Source organism: Somniosus microcephalus, chromosome 31 (assembly GCF_052327205.1).
Source record: "Somniosus microcephalus isolate GS21.2 chromosome 31, FLI_Smic_1.0, whole genome shotgun sequence".
NCBI lineage: Eukaryota > Metazoa > Chordata > Chondrichthyes > Squaliformes > Somniosidae > Somniosus > Somniosus microcephalus.
This window is the reverse complement of record NC_141017.1, coordinates 15,159,213-15,173,973: the sequence shown is the minus strand read 5'-3', so window position 1 is coordinate 15,173,973 and position 14,761 is coordinate 15,159,213. Positions and strand designations below refer to the sequence as shown.

At 46.3% G+C, this 14,761-nt stretch overlaps 1 protein-coding gene across 2 annotated transcripts in view; it reads left to right on the top strand.

The window, feature by feature from the left end:
- Positions 1 to 14,761, top strand: part of LOC147097600 (adhesion G protein-coupled receptor L1-like) — a 410,191-nt gene that overhangs the window by 299,551 nt on the left and 95,879 nt on the right. For both annotated transcript variants that reach the window (XM_085971570.1, XM_085971569.1), the window contains exon 13: positions 611 to 831. In XM_085971570.1, the coding sequence (XP_085827696.1) occupies positions 611 to 831 (221 nt within the window). The remainder of the gene's footprint in view (positions 1 to 610; positions 832 to 14,761) is intronic.

The following is a 14,761-nucleotide window of genomic DNA, read 5'->3' as shown; positions in this document are numbered from 1 at the left end:
CAGCCTCGGGCCTAGGCCCAGCCTCGGCCCCAGTCCCAGCCTCGGCCCCAGTCCCAGCCTCGGCCCCAGTCCCAGCCTCGGCCCCAGGCCCAGCCTCAGCCCCAGTCCCAGCCTCGACCCCAGTCCCAGCCTCGGGCCTAGGCCCAGCCTCAGCCCCAGTCCCAGCCTCAGCCCCAGTCCCAGCCTCAGCCCCAGTCCCAGCCTCGGGCCTAGGCTCAGCCCCAGTCCCAGCCTCAACCCCAGTCCCAGCCTCGGGCCTAGGCCCAGCCTCAGCCCCAGTCCCAGCCTCAGCCCCAGTCCCAGCCTCGGGCCCAGTCCCAGCCTCGGGCCTAGGCCCAGTCCCAGCCCCAGTCCCAGCCTCGGGCCCAGTTTAAATCTCAGCTTCAGTCCCAATTCCAGTCCCCAATCCCAGCCTCAGTCTCAATTCTAGCCTTAGCCCCAATCCTGGTCTCAGTCCCAATCGAGGGCCGAGTTCCAATCCCACGCTCAATCCGCTCCCAGTCCTAATCCTATTCCTTCCCCTAATGCTTCAGTCCTAAATCTGATTGAAATACCAATTTTTCCCAACGTTGCAGGTCCTGATGTCACTCGCTTTGTCTTTCTCTTTCAGATCGTCTGCCCAATAATCGCCGGCTTCCTTCACTTCTTCTTCCTGGCGGCCTTCTCCTGGATGTGTCTGGAAGGAGTCCATCTCTACCTCATGCTGGTCGAGGTCTTTGAGAGCGAGTACTCCAGGAAGAAATACTATTACCTCTGCGGTTACTGCTTCCCTGCGCTGGTGGTCGGGATCTCCGCCGCGGTAGACTACAGGAGCTACGGAACTGAGAAGGCGTGAGTAAAATAGAACGAGTCGATTTATAATAGACTGGTGAGAAGGTGGCACTTGTGGAATGGTTGAGGCGAATAACATAGATGCATTTAAGAGGAAGCTAAACACCTGCGGGCAGAAAAGATGCGCTGATTGGGTGAGATGAGGTATGTAGAGTGGGAGGAGGCTCATCTGGAGTGTTGTGTTTGTACCGCTATACACAACTACATAAAATAATAAAGCAGCAGAGACTGAGAGTAACTTCAAGTGATCTTTACTGGGTAACTGGAACTTCGGCACTGACTGTACAAATCGATACACGTCTGTTATAAACGCTCGCAACTAAGGATGTACATCCGCAAAACAAAGTAGTCCCTTCAATGTTGTATACATTACACTTCCTCCCCCTTTAGTTTAATAGTATATTAATGCAAAATTTCTATAATTAACATACAGAGCCTGTCTTTACAGTAACCTTTTTGTTTTCTTAAAAGTAACAAAATTCAAATTCCAACATAACATTTTATTTTGTCAACAGCCCTTTTACAAGTCAAGTCTCTGGGGAGGCCTCCTCTGCCTCTCTGGGTAACGTCTCTCCAGGCTCTTTTGCTTTGGGGAATGAGACTGTACAGGTACAGGTGCATCAGGTGAGCTATCAGCACAGGTAGAGCTCTCAGCTGTGGATGAGGCTGGTGCTGATGCTGATGAATCAGGAGTGTCTGTTTCCATGTCAGGTGAGTCTGGGCGAGGTATAGGGGTGTTTTCCACCTGAACATCCAGAATTTGGTCCACATGACGTCTCAAAACGTACTCTCCCACATCCACAGTATACATCAGTGGTCCCTCGCTTGTGGATATCGTCCCTGGTTGCCACTTTTCCGTCCAGAAATCACGAGCAAGCACTGACTGTCCCACACTGAAGCTTCTTGTTGGCGTAGCATTCAAATGTTTGAACTGTTTGTTCTCTACATCACGACGTACATTCGGTTTAAGAAGGTCCATGCAAGATCTCAGGTTCCTGTTCAGAAACATCATCGCTGGAGTCTGATTAGTGGCTGCGTGTACTGCGTTCCGATAAGCAAAGAGGAAATTGTTTATCTTGTGTTGCAGTGGTAGATTCTCGCTGTACATTGCTTTGATGGCCTTCTTGAAAGTCTGTACGAATCTTTCTGCCAAGCCATTTGTAGCTGGATGGTACGGGGCAGATGTGTAGTGCTTGATTCCATTTTTCCTCATGAAACCTTGGAATTCGTCAGAGACAAATTGTCGTCCATTGTCTGTGCAGATTTGTTCTGGTAGGCCATTTCTAGCGAACATGGTCCTCAGAACGGAAATGGTCTTTTCAGATGTGGCTAATTTCATTTTAATGACCTCGGGCCATTTGGAATGTGCATCGATTGCAATCAAGAACATGGAGTCCATGAACGGTCCAGCAAAGTCGATGTGCACACGTTGCCATGGTGATGAGGGCCATTCCCATGGATGGAGAGGGGCTTGTGGTGGTGCGTTCTGGATCTTTTGACATCCTGAGCAGCTCTTTGTCAGGTCCTCGATCTGTTTGTCAATTCCCGGCCACCACACGTATCCACGGGCAAGGCTTTTCATCTTTACCGTACCTAAGTGGCCTTCATGCAGTTCATCTAGCACTCGGTTACGAAGCTTGGGAGGAATCACAACTCGTGAGCCGCACATCAGTGTTCCCCGACACACTGATAACGGCTCCCTCCTAGCTGAGAATGCTGGAAACAATAAGTCACCATGCGCTGGCCATCCCTTCACAGTGATGTCATAAACTTTTGACAATGTAGGGTCATTGCGTGTTTCTCTTTCAATGAGGGAGTTTGTCACTGGTAGCTGCTCAACTATTGTTGTGTGAAATACCTCTGCTGAGTCAACTGTTGTAGTTCTCTCTGAGGTCGGCAGTGGTAAACGTGACAACCCATCAGCGTTGCCATGTTGCTTGGTCCCCTTGTATTCAATGTCATACAGGTGAGCCCCTAGGAAGAGTGACCATCGCTGCAGCCGTTGTGCCGTCATCACTGGAATGCCCTTCCTTGGGTTGAAGATTGAAATGAGAGGCTGGTGGTCAGTTAACAGTGTAAACTGTTGACCATACAAGTAGTGGTTGAATTTCTTGACTCCCCACACAAGGCTGAGGGCCTCTCGGTCAATCTGTGCATAATTGCGTTCAGCTGTAGTCAATGATCTTGAGGCAAAGGCTATTGGTCTTTCTGAGCCGTCTGGGAACTTATGTGACAACATGGCACCAATGCCATGGGGTGAAGCATCACATGCCAGTCGAATAGGTAAGGATGGGTCAAAGTGAGCTAGCACCTCTTCTGAAGTAATGAGTCTTTTACTCGCTTGAAAAGCTTGTTCACAGCTATCACTCCACTTCCATTGTGAACCTGTCTGTAGCAGTGCATTTAGTGGATGTAACACTGTGGATAGGTTGGGCAAGAACTTGTGATAGTAGTTCACCAGTCCAAGATATGATCTCAACTGAGACACATTTTCAGGTGTTGGTGCATTAATCACAGCTTCAATCTTGTCTGGAGACTTGTGTAAACCGTCCTTGTCAATCACATGTCCACAGTATGAGATTTCCTTTTTGAAAAACTCACACTTGTCTCGGTTCGCTCGGAGCCCATACTCCCGTAACCTGATGAGCACCTGTTCGAGGTTGGAAAGGTGGTCGTTGTCATTCTTGCCAGTAATGATGATGTCATCAAGATAACACTGAGTACCTGGGATCCCCTGCAGGACTTGGTCCATTGCCCTTTGCCAGATTGCAGGAGCTGATGCTATTCCGAATACCAGCCGATTGTACTGGTAAAGGCCTTTGTGCGTATTTATTGTCAGGTGCTTCTTTGATGCATCATCAATTTCCATTTGGAGATAGGCCTGGGCCAAGTCAATCTTTGTGAAGCGTTCCCCTCTTGACAGGGAAGCAAAGATGTCCTCAATGCGAGGCAATGGGTACTGTACTGTGTGGAGGACTGGGTTAACAGTCACTTTAAAGTCTCCGCAGATGCGCACTTTTCTTGGCTTTTCTGGTTTTGTGCTGGAGGTTTTCTTCATCACTGGAACTATAGGTGTGGCCCATTCACTCCAATCCACCTTGGACAGGACCCCTAACTGCTCCAAGTTCTCCAGCTCTGCTTCTACTGAAGGGCAAATTGCATAAGGCACTGGTCTGGCCTTGTGGAACTTTGGATTTGCATTCTCCTCAATCTTAATTTTTGCTTTCATGCCCTTAAGTGTTCCTATTCCCTTCTTGAACACTTCCTGAGAGTCAGAGAGTATTTGTGACAGTCTCTCAGGAGTGGCATTGCTGTCCTCCTTTGCTGACACAAACAGTGCTTGGATGGTGTGCCAATCCAACTGTATTTTCCTGAACCATTCACGTCCCAGCAATGGTGGTCCTCCATTTTTCAGTGCATAGAGGTTCAATTGCGGTATTTTTTTTTCTTTGTATGTCACTGTCACTTTTATTTTACCGTTGGGGCACACTCTTTGTCCTGTGTATGTCTTTAACAGTATTTTAGTTGGCCTTAGCAGTACGTGTGAAAACAGTCGTTTGTAGTCATGTACAGAGATCACTGTTAAAGCTGAGCCTGTGTCCAACTCCATTTTCAACCTAACTCCTGCCACTTCTGGAGTAATTCATATTATTCTGTGATCCTCTGTCTTTCATACTGTGTAGTTTCAGACAAGCCAAATCCTCTTCCTCTGAGTCTGTCACTTTTTTTTTATCTGAACTGTTTCCAGTCATGTGGTGTACCTTCTTGTATCTTTCTTTGAAAGGTTTCTTGTTTTCAGTCACTTGATGTACCTTCTTGTTACTCTGTATTGTATCAGTTTTTGGCTTCTTATTTGCTTTGCAGACTCTTTCAATGTGCCCTTGTCTGCCACATTGTCTGCAGTCTTTGTCTTTAAGCCAACAGTCATTGTGGTCATGTGACATTTTGCCACAGTGATAACATTTCTTTTCTTGTTTCAGTGACATTTTATTAGTTGAATATTCCAGGGATTTTTGTTGAATTTCTAAAGCGCCACGTGCTGCTGCTTCCATTGATATTGCGATACTCAGAGCCTTCTCCAATGTGAGGTCTTTTTCAGACAGGAGCTTCTTTTGTGTGCTTTCACTTTGCATGCCACACACAAATCTGTCCCTCAATGCGTCTGATAAGCCCACTCCAAATTGGCAATGTTCTGATAATTTGCGCAACTTTGCCAAATATTCAGAAATGCTTTCATTTTTGCTCTGGTTGCGTTTATGGAATTTAAATCTTTCAGCTATGAGCAGTGGTTTGGGGCTTAAATGGTCTTGGAGTGTGTCCACTATTTGTTTGAATGTTTTGTTTGCTGGCTTTTCAGGGGTTAATAAACTACGTAGCAGCCCATATGTCTTTGTGCCCATAACACTCAGCAAAACAGTGGCTTTCTTTTCTACCTCCACTCTGTTAGCCTCACAGTACAACTCCACTCTTTCAATGTAAGTTGCCCAGTCTTCAATGCTGCTATCAAATGCTGCAATAGTGCCAATCATCGCCATTTTTTTTTTCCAAACCTGTTTTTCTTTCTTTACTAGTTAGCTAGCGTCATGCAAGTCACTGTGCACTTTTCACTTGACTTACGTATCCCCTGCCTAGCTTAGCAAGCGTGCTCCGTTTTCTCTGCCTTCTCGCTCCTTTCTTCCAAGTTTCGGTGTCCTCTGGATGCGATGCCAGAATAGGAAGACGTAGGTTCATAATTCTCATCGCCAATTTGTTGTGTTTGTACCGCTATACACAACTACATAAAATAATAAAGCAGCAGAGACTGAGAGTAACTTCAAATGATCTTTACTGGTTAACTGGAACTTCGGCACTGACTGTACAAATCGATACGCGTCTGTTATATACGCTCGCAACTAAGGATGTACATCCGCAAAACAAAGTAGTCCCTTCAATGTTGTATACATTACATGGAGCATGAACACCGGCATGGACACTTGGAGTACCGTGCACAGTTCTGGTCTCCATATTACAAAAAGGGTACAGAGGCACTGGAGAAGGTGCAAAAAAGATCCACAAAGATGATACCAGAACTGAGAGGTTATAACTATCAGGAAAAACTGAACAGGCTGGGGCTCTTTTCTCTAGAAAAGAGAAGACTGAGGGGGTGACCTAATAGAGGACTTTAAAATTATGCAAGAAGTCACACAACACCAGGTTATAGTCCAACAGCTTTATTTGAAATCACAAGCTTTTCGGAGCGCTGCTCCTTCGTCAGGTGAAGTGGAGGAATGCATAAAGACACAGCTTATATAGTCAGAGAATAATGCCAGATGTTTACAGGTAATCTTTCCAACTGCCATTTATCACACCTCGGCAGAGAGATAATCACAGCAATCAAAGGTGTGAATGGTGTCCGAACAGGTCAGTCAGGAAAACATTACATCAAAGAACAATGAGGTGGGGCCACAAGGGGTCAAATATTGCAGCTGCTGGGGTCTGTATGAAAAACAATAAAACAGACACAAAACTTTTTTTTGCTGGAACTCACAGGTCCGGCCGCATCTGTGTAGAGAGAACAAGCCAATGTCGACTCGAGTCTGGATGACCCTGCATCAGGTGGGGTTACATGTAGCGTGACATGAACCCAAGATCTCGGTTGAGGCCGTCCTCATGGGTGCGGAACTTGGCTATCAGTTTTTGCTCGACGATTTTGCGTCGTGTGTCTCGAAGGCCGCCTTGGAGAATGCTTACCCGAAGATCGGAGGCTGAATGTCCGATCTTCGGGTAAGCATTCTCCAAGGCGGCCTTCGAGACCCACAACGCAAAATCATCGAGCAAAAACTGATAGCCAAGTTCCGCACCCATGAGGACGGCCTCAACCGGGATCTTGGATTCATGTCATGCTACATGTAACCCCACCTGACGCAGGGTCATCCAGACTCGAGTCGACATTGGCTTGTTCTCTCCACACAGATGCGGCCGGACCTGCTGTGATTTCCAGCAAAAAAAATGTTTTTTGTCTGTTTTATTGTTTTTCATACAGACCCCAGCATCTGCAATATTTGACCCCTTGTGACCACACCTCATTGTTCTTTGATGTAATGTTTTCCTGACTGACCTGTTTGGACACCATTCACACATTTGATTGCTGTGATTATCTCTCTGCCGAGGTGTGATAAATGGCAGTTGGAAAGATTACCTGTAAACATCTGACATTATTCTCTGACTATATAAGCTGTGTCTTTATGCATTCCTCCACTTCACCTGACGAAGGAGCAGCGCTCCGAAAGCTTGTGATTTCAAATAAAGCTGTTGGACTATAACCTGGTGTTGTGTGACTTCTTGCATTTGTCCACCCCAGTCCAACTCCGGCATCTCCACACCATTAAAATTATGCAGGGGTTTGAGAAGGTCGATGTAGAGAGAATGTTTCCACTTGTGGAGGAGACCAAAACTAGGGGCTATAAATATAAGATAGTCACTAATAAATCCAATAGGGAATTCAGGAGAAACTTCTTTACCCAGAGAGTAGTTAGGATGTGGAACTCGCGACCACAGTAGTTGAGGCGAATGTAGCATAGATGCCTTTATGGGGAAGCTAGATAAGCACATGCGGGAGAAAGGAGTCGAAGGATATAGAGATGAGGTACATAGAGAGAGAGGAGGGTCACGTGGAGCATGAACACCAGCATGGACCTGTTTGGCCGAATGGCCTGTTTCTGTGCTGTAAAATCTATGTAATTGTATGACACTGAGAAAAGTCCCAGCTCCTGCCGTATGTCAATAAACAGTGAAATCTTTGCAGTAATTTAACACGCGTTTTTTTAAGAAACTTGTTCAGCCTCCAACGTATTGGATTGAAATCCTGACCTTGATGGTTATTCAGATACTCCAGTCAAACTCTGGATCAGTTCCAGTCGTCCTAAATCACCAGAGGAAGAGTGACGGTCGTCGTACTCTGATTAAACTGGACTGGCAGGCTCGTCTCGCAGTGGGGTATGGTAGTGTAGTGGTCGTGTTACTGGACTATTAATCCAGAGGCCTTGAACGTGAGTTCAAAATCCCCATCACAGCAGTTTGAGAAGTGACCAAGAAGCCTTGTAAAATCCCAACTGGTTCCCTAATGTCCTTCAGGGAAGGAAACCTGCCGTCCTTACCCGGTCTGGGCCTATACGTGACTCCAGTCTCGCACCAACATGGTTGATTCTTAACTGCCCTCTGACATGGCCTAGCAAGCTACCGTGTGTGTGCGGGATGTGTATCCAGCTCCAGCTACTGACAGACCGCATTGCGGCGCTGGAGCTGTGAGTGGATACATACTGGAGCATTCGCGATGCTGAGGACGTCGTGGATAGCACGTTTAGGGAGTTGGTCACACCGCAGGTAAAGGCTGCACAGGCAGGAAGAGAATGGCTGGCCACCAGGCAGAGTAGTAAGCGCAGGCAGGTAGTGCAGGGGTCCCCTGTGACCATCCCCCTCTCAAACAGATATACCGCTTTGGATATTGGTGAGGGAGATGGCTTATCAGGGGAAGGCAGCAGCAGCCAACTTCCTGGCACCGTGGGTGGTTCTGCTGCACAGGACGGGAGGAAAAAGAGTGGGAGAGCTATAGTGATAGGGGATTCTATTGTAAGGGGAATAGATAGGCGTTTCTGCGGCCGCAAACGAGACTCCAGGATGGTATGTTGCCTCCCTGGTGCAAGGGTCAAGGATGTCTCGGAGCGGCTACAAAGCATTTTGGAAGGGGAGGGTGAACAGCCAGTTGTCGTGCTGCATATAGGTAGCAACGATATAGGTAAAAACCGGGATGAGGTCCTAAAAGCTGAATATAGGGAATTAGGAGGTAAATTAAAAAATAGGACCTCAAAGGTAGTAATCTCAGGATTGCTACCAGTGCCACGTGCTAGTCAGAGTAGAAATAGAAGGATATTTCAGATGAATACATGGCTAGAGGAATGGTGTAAGGGGGAGGGATTCAAATTCCTGGGACATTGGAACCGGTTATGGGGGAGGTGGGACCAGTACAAAACGGACGGTTTGCACCTGGGCAGGACTGGGACCGATGTCCTGGGGGAGTGTTTGCTGGTGCTCAGGGGGAGGGTTTAAACTAAAATGGCAGGGGGTTGGGAACCTGTGCAGGGAGACAGAGGAAAGGGAAACAAGGATAGAAGCAAAAGACAGGAAGGAGAAAAGCTAAAGTGGCAGTCAGTGTAATCAAGGATTTAAATCAAACATGGCCACAGTAAATAATAATTCTAAAAGGTCCAAGAGTGTTAAAAAAAACAAGCCCGAAGGCTTTGTGTCTTAATGTGAGGAGCATTTGTAATAAGGTGGATGAATTAGCTGCGCAAATAGATGCAAACGGATATGATATGATTGGGATTACGGAAACATGGCTCCAGGGTGACCAGGGCTGGGAACTCAACATCCAGGGGTATTTAATATTCAGGAAAGACAGGCAAAAAGAAAAAGGAGGTGGGGTAGCATTGCTGGTTAAAGAGGAGATTAACACAACTGTAAGGAAGGATATTAGCTCTGATGATGTAGAATCTGTATGGATAGAACTGAGAAATACCAAGGGACAAAAAACGTTAGTGGGAGTTGTATACAGACCCCCAAACAGTAATGCGGAGGTTGGGGATGGCATTAAATGGGAAATTAGAGACGTGCGCAATAAGGGCACAGCAGTTATCATGGGTGACTTTAACCTACATATAGATTGGGCTAACCAAATTAGTAACAATACTGTGGAGGAGGAATTCCTGGAGTGTATACAGCATGGTTTCCTGGACCAATATGTCAAGGAACCAACTAGAGATCAGGCCATCTTAGACTGGGTATTATGTAATGAGAAAGGAATCATTAGCAATCTTGTTGTGTGAGGCCCCTTGGGGCGGAGCGATCATAATATGATAAAATTCTTCATTAAGATGGAGAGTGAAGTATTTGACTCAGAGACTAGGGTCCTGAATTTAAATAAAGGAAACTACGATGGTATGAGGCGCGAGTTGGGTAGGACTGATTGGGGAATGTTACTCAAAGGGTTGATGGTGAATAGGCAATGGCAAACATTTAAAGATCGCATGGATGAACTACATAATTTGTTCATCCCTGTTTGGCATAAAAATAAAACAAAAAAGGTGACTCAACCGTGGCTAACAAGGGAAATTAGGGATAGCATAAGATCCAAGGAGAGGACATGTAAATTGGCCAGAAAAAGCAGTAAACCTGAGGATTGGGAGCAGTTTAGGATTCAACAAAGGAGGACAAAGGGATTAATTAAGAGGGGGGAAATAGAGTATGAGAGTAAGCTTTCAGGGAACATAAAAACTGACTGTAAAAGCTTCTATAGATATGTGAAGAGAAAAAGATTGGTGAAGTCAAGCATAGGTCCCTTGCAGTCAGAATCAGGGGATTTTATAATGGGGAACAAAGAAATGGCAGACCAATTGAATATATACTTTGGTTCTGTCTTCACAAAGGAGGACACAAATAACCTCCCAGAGATGTCGGGGAGCATAGGGTCTGATGAAAGGGAGGAACTGAAAGAAATCAGTATTTGTAGGGAAATGGTGATAGGGAAATTGACAGGATTGAAGGCCGATAAATCCCCAGGGCCTGATAATCTACATCCTAGTGGCCCTAGAAATAGTAGATGTATTGCTGGTCATCTTCCAAAATTCTATAGACTCTGGCACAGTTCCCATGGATTGGAGGGTAGCTAATGTTACCCCACTATTCAAAAAAGTTGGTAGAGAGAAAACGGGGAATTATAGACCGGTAAGCCTGACATCGGTAGTGGGGAAAATGCTAGAGTCCATTATAAAAGATGTAATAGCAGAGCACTTGGAAAACAGTGACAGGATCGGACAAAGTCAACATGGATTTACAAAAGGTAAATCGTGCTTGACTAATCTACTGGAATTTTTTGAGGATGTAACTGGTAAAATAGATAAGGGAGAACCAGTGGAGGTGGTGTATTTGGACTTTCAGAAGGCTTTCGATAAAGTCCCGCATAAGAGATTAGCGTGTAAAGTTAAGGCACATGGGATTGGGGGCAAGGTACTGACTTGGATAGAGAACTGGTTGGCAGACAGGAAGCAAAGAGTTGGAATAAACAGGTCTTTTTCCGAGTGGCAAGCAGTGACTAGTGGGGTACCGCAGGGATCGGTCCTAGGACCCTAGCTATTCACAATATATATTAATGATCTAGATGAGGGAACTAGATGTAACATCTCCAAGTTTGCAGAAGACACAGAGCTAGGTGGGCGTGTGTGCTGTGAGGGGGATGCCGAGAAACTCCAGTATGATCGGGACAGGTTGGGTGATATGGCAGATGCAGTATAATGTGGATAAATGCGAGGTTATCCACTTTGGTGGCAAAAACAGGATGACAGATTATTATCTGAACGGCAATAGATTGGGAGAAGGGGAAGTGCAATGAGACCTGGGTGTCCTTGTGCACCAGTCGCTGAAGGTAAGCATGCAGGTGCAGCAGGCGGTTAAGAAGGCAAATGGTATGTAGGCCTTCGTAGCGAGAGGGTTCGAGTACAGGAACAAGGGTGTCTTGCTGCAGTTGTACAGAACCTTGGTGAGACCACATCTTGAGTATTGTGTGCAGTTTTGGTCGCCTTATCTGAGGAAGGATGTTCTTGCCATGGAGGGAGTGCAGCAAAGATTCACCAGACTGATACCTGGGATGGCAGGAATGACGTATGAGGAGAGATTGGGTGAATTGGGCTTATACTCGCTGGAGTTTAGAAGAATGAGAGGGGATCTCATTGAAACTTATAAAATTCTAACAGGACTAGACAGACTAAATGCAGGAAGGATGTTCCCGATGGCAGGGGAGTCCAGAACCAGGGGTCACAGTCTAAGGATAAGGGGTAAGCCATTTAGGACAGAGATGAGGAATTTCTTCACTCAGAGAGTGGTGAACCTGTGGAATTCTCTGCCACAGAAGGCAGTAGAGGCCAATTCATTAAATATATTCAAGAAGGAGTTAGATATATTTCTTAAGGCTAAAGGGATCAAGGGATAGGGGAGAAGGCAGGGACAGGGTACTGAATTTGGATGATCAGCCATGATCTCATTGAATGGCGGAGCAGGCTTGAGGGGCCGAATGGCCTACTCCTGCTCCTATCTTCTATGTTTCTTTGTATCAAACCTTACCTTGGTCTCCTTACCTAAGGAAGGATATACTTGCCTTAGAGGGACTGCAAGGAAGGTTCACTACACTGATTCCTGGGATTGAGGAGGGATTGTCCTACGAGGAGAGATTGAGTAGGCTAGGCCTATATTCCTTAGCGTTTAGAAGAATGAGAGGTGATCTCATTGAAACATATAAAATTCTTAAGGGGCTTGACAGGGCAAATGCTGGGAGGGTGTTTCCCCTGGCTGGGGAGTCTAGAAGCAGGGGTCACAGTCTCAGGATAAGGGGTCGGCCATTTAGGACTGAGATGAGGAGAAATCTCTTCACTCAGAGGGTGGTGAATCTTTGGAATTCTCTGCCCCAGAGAGCTGTGGAGGCTCAGTCATTGAGTACATTCGAGACCGAGAGCGATAGATTTTTTGGATATTAAGGAAACCAAGGGATATGGTGATAGTGCAGGAAAGTGGAGTTGAGGTCGAAGATCAGTCATGATCTTATTGAATGGCGTAGCGGGCCGAATGGCCGACTCCTGCTCCTAATTCTTATGTTCTTATGCTCTTAAACCACAACCAGCAGTTCAAGAGGCAGGTCAACCAGCACCTTCTCAAGGGTAACCAGGGATGGGCAATAAATGCCAACCTTGCCAGAGATGCCCACATCCCAGAGAATGAATAAAAAATAGAAGAAAATGGAAAAAAAAAAAAGCATAGAAAGTATAGAAAGATGCAACATTCTCCCCCTCAACCACACCCTGTGGCAAAGCATTCCATGCTCCAACGACCCTCCACGTGAAGAAATTTCTCCTGCTCACTCTCGGTGACAATTTTAAATTGATGACCCCTCGTCACCCCTCCAGCCGGCCCTTGACCTGCTCCCCTGGGTCAGGCAGGTGCCCATTTTCCTCAGAAGTGCCCTCGCCTGTTTCAATCAGTCTAATATTTAATTACATGTTTAATGCGTTAGCAGCAAGTGATTTTTTATTTGAATAATAATAAATAGCTAATAAATTCCGCAGATCCACTCGTGGATCTCCTCTGGCACTGCCAATAAGGAGTCAGGACCAAGTGTCGTGTTCAGGTCAAATTGGGGTTACAGGACGGGATAATCAGACCAGGATGCACAGATCTAATTCAATCCACCTTTTAAAGTCCTTAATTTTATATATTTCTATTAAGAATTCCAAAGTCCACCTTTATAATGGAAGCTTTCTATGTAAACTTGTCACACCGTAATTACACCCTCCTGCCAGTGGCGGTGCTATAAAGCCTGAAGGCTGTTCCTTTAGAGATAGTTTGAGTATCTCCGTAATGGTTTAGTCTGTGCAGGAAGCATTGAAAACAGCCTCGTATCGGGAGGAGAGCTAGCCTTCAGTCACACACTCAAGATTGCAGTTGCCATGGAGACAACAAAGATATTGTGGGCATTTAGGGCCTTTTTAGCTTTTGAAATAACAATCTTTCAGCTGTGCAGACACAGTTAAGTGCTGCGGGTATTTGTGAAGTGGGCACAGCCCAGGTAATTGGTGTTTCATTAAATGTGCACTGGAAGACTTTATTTTGCCCTGTACCTGTGGGATTGATACGGACAGAGAAACACTGTCACTGTGTCACAGGGAGAGTAACAGTCTGTCACAGGGAGAATAACAGTCTGTCACAGGGACAGTAGCAACAACTTGTATTTATATAGCGCTTATAACATAGTAAAACGTCCCAAGGCGCTTCACAGGAGCGTTACCAAACAAAATTTGACACCGAGCCACATAAGGAGATATATGGGCAGATGACCAAAGAGGTAGCTGTTAAGGACCATCTTAAAAGGAGAGAGAGGTAGTGAGGCGGAGAGGTTTAGGCAGGAAATTCCAGAGCTTGGGGCCCAGGCAGCTGAAGGCGCGGCCGTCAATGGTGGAGCGATTAAAATCAGGGGGTGCGCAAGTGGCCAGAATTGGGGGAACGCAGAGATCTCGGAGGGTTGTATGTAGGGCTGGAGGAGGTTACAGAGATAGGGAGGGGAACGAGGCCATGGAGGGAATTGAAAACTAGGATAAGTTTTAAAATCGAGGAGTTGCTTAATCGGGAGCCAATGTAGGTCAGCGAGCACTGGGGTGATGGGTGAACGGAAAAGGGAGGATAACACACAACCTGTCATGGGAAGGGCAACAGGCAGGCTGTGGCAAATTAAGCTGAAAAAGAAAGAACTTGCATTTATATAGCGCCTTTCACATTCCCAAAATTCTGCACAGCCAATTAATTACTTTTGAAATGTAGTCACTGTTGTAATGTGGGAAACGCGGCAGCCAATTTGTGCACAGCAAGCTCCCACAAACAGCAATGTCATAATGACCAGATCACCTGTTTTTGGTGGCATTATTTATAAATATTGTCCATGACACTTGTAGAAGTCCCCTGCCCTTCTTTGAAACGTGGCATGGGATCTTGTACATCCACTTGAAGAGGCAATTTAACGTCTTACCCGAAAGCCGACACCTCCAACAGTGCAGCGCTCAGTACTGCGCTGGAGCGTCAACCTGGATGATGTGCACAGGTCCGAGGGGGAGAAATTCGGTATCGCCCTGTTTGGGGCGCAATTATCGGCCGGGCGTAAAGTTTAGCGCCTGGCGCTAATTATCGCCTCCGACTGCAAACTTGGCTTCTATTGTCCCTGGAGGTGATTGGAGCGCTAAATCAGGCGCTACACACCTCTCGAGGCGCTAATGCCGAGAAGTGAGACGCTACCTCAGAGCGCTGGCGAAGCTCATGTGATGTCACAGACACACTGGCGCCGGCCAGTTCTTAAAGGGGA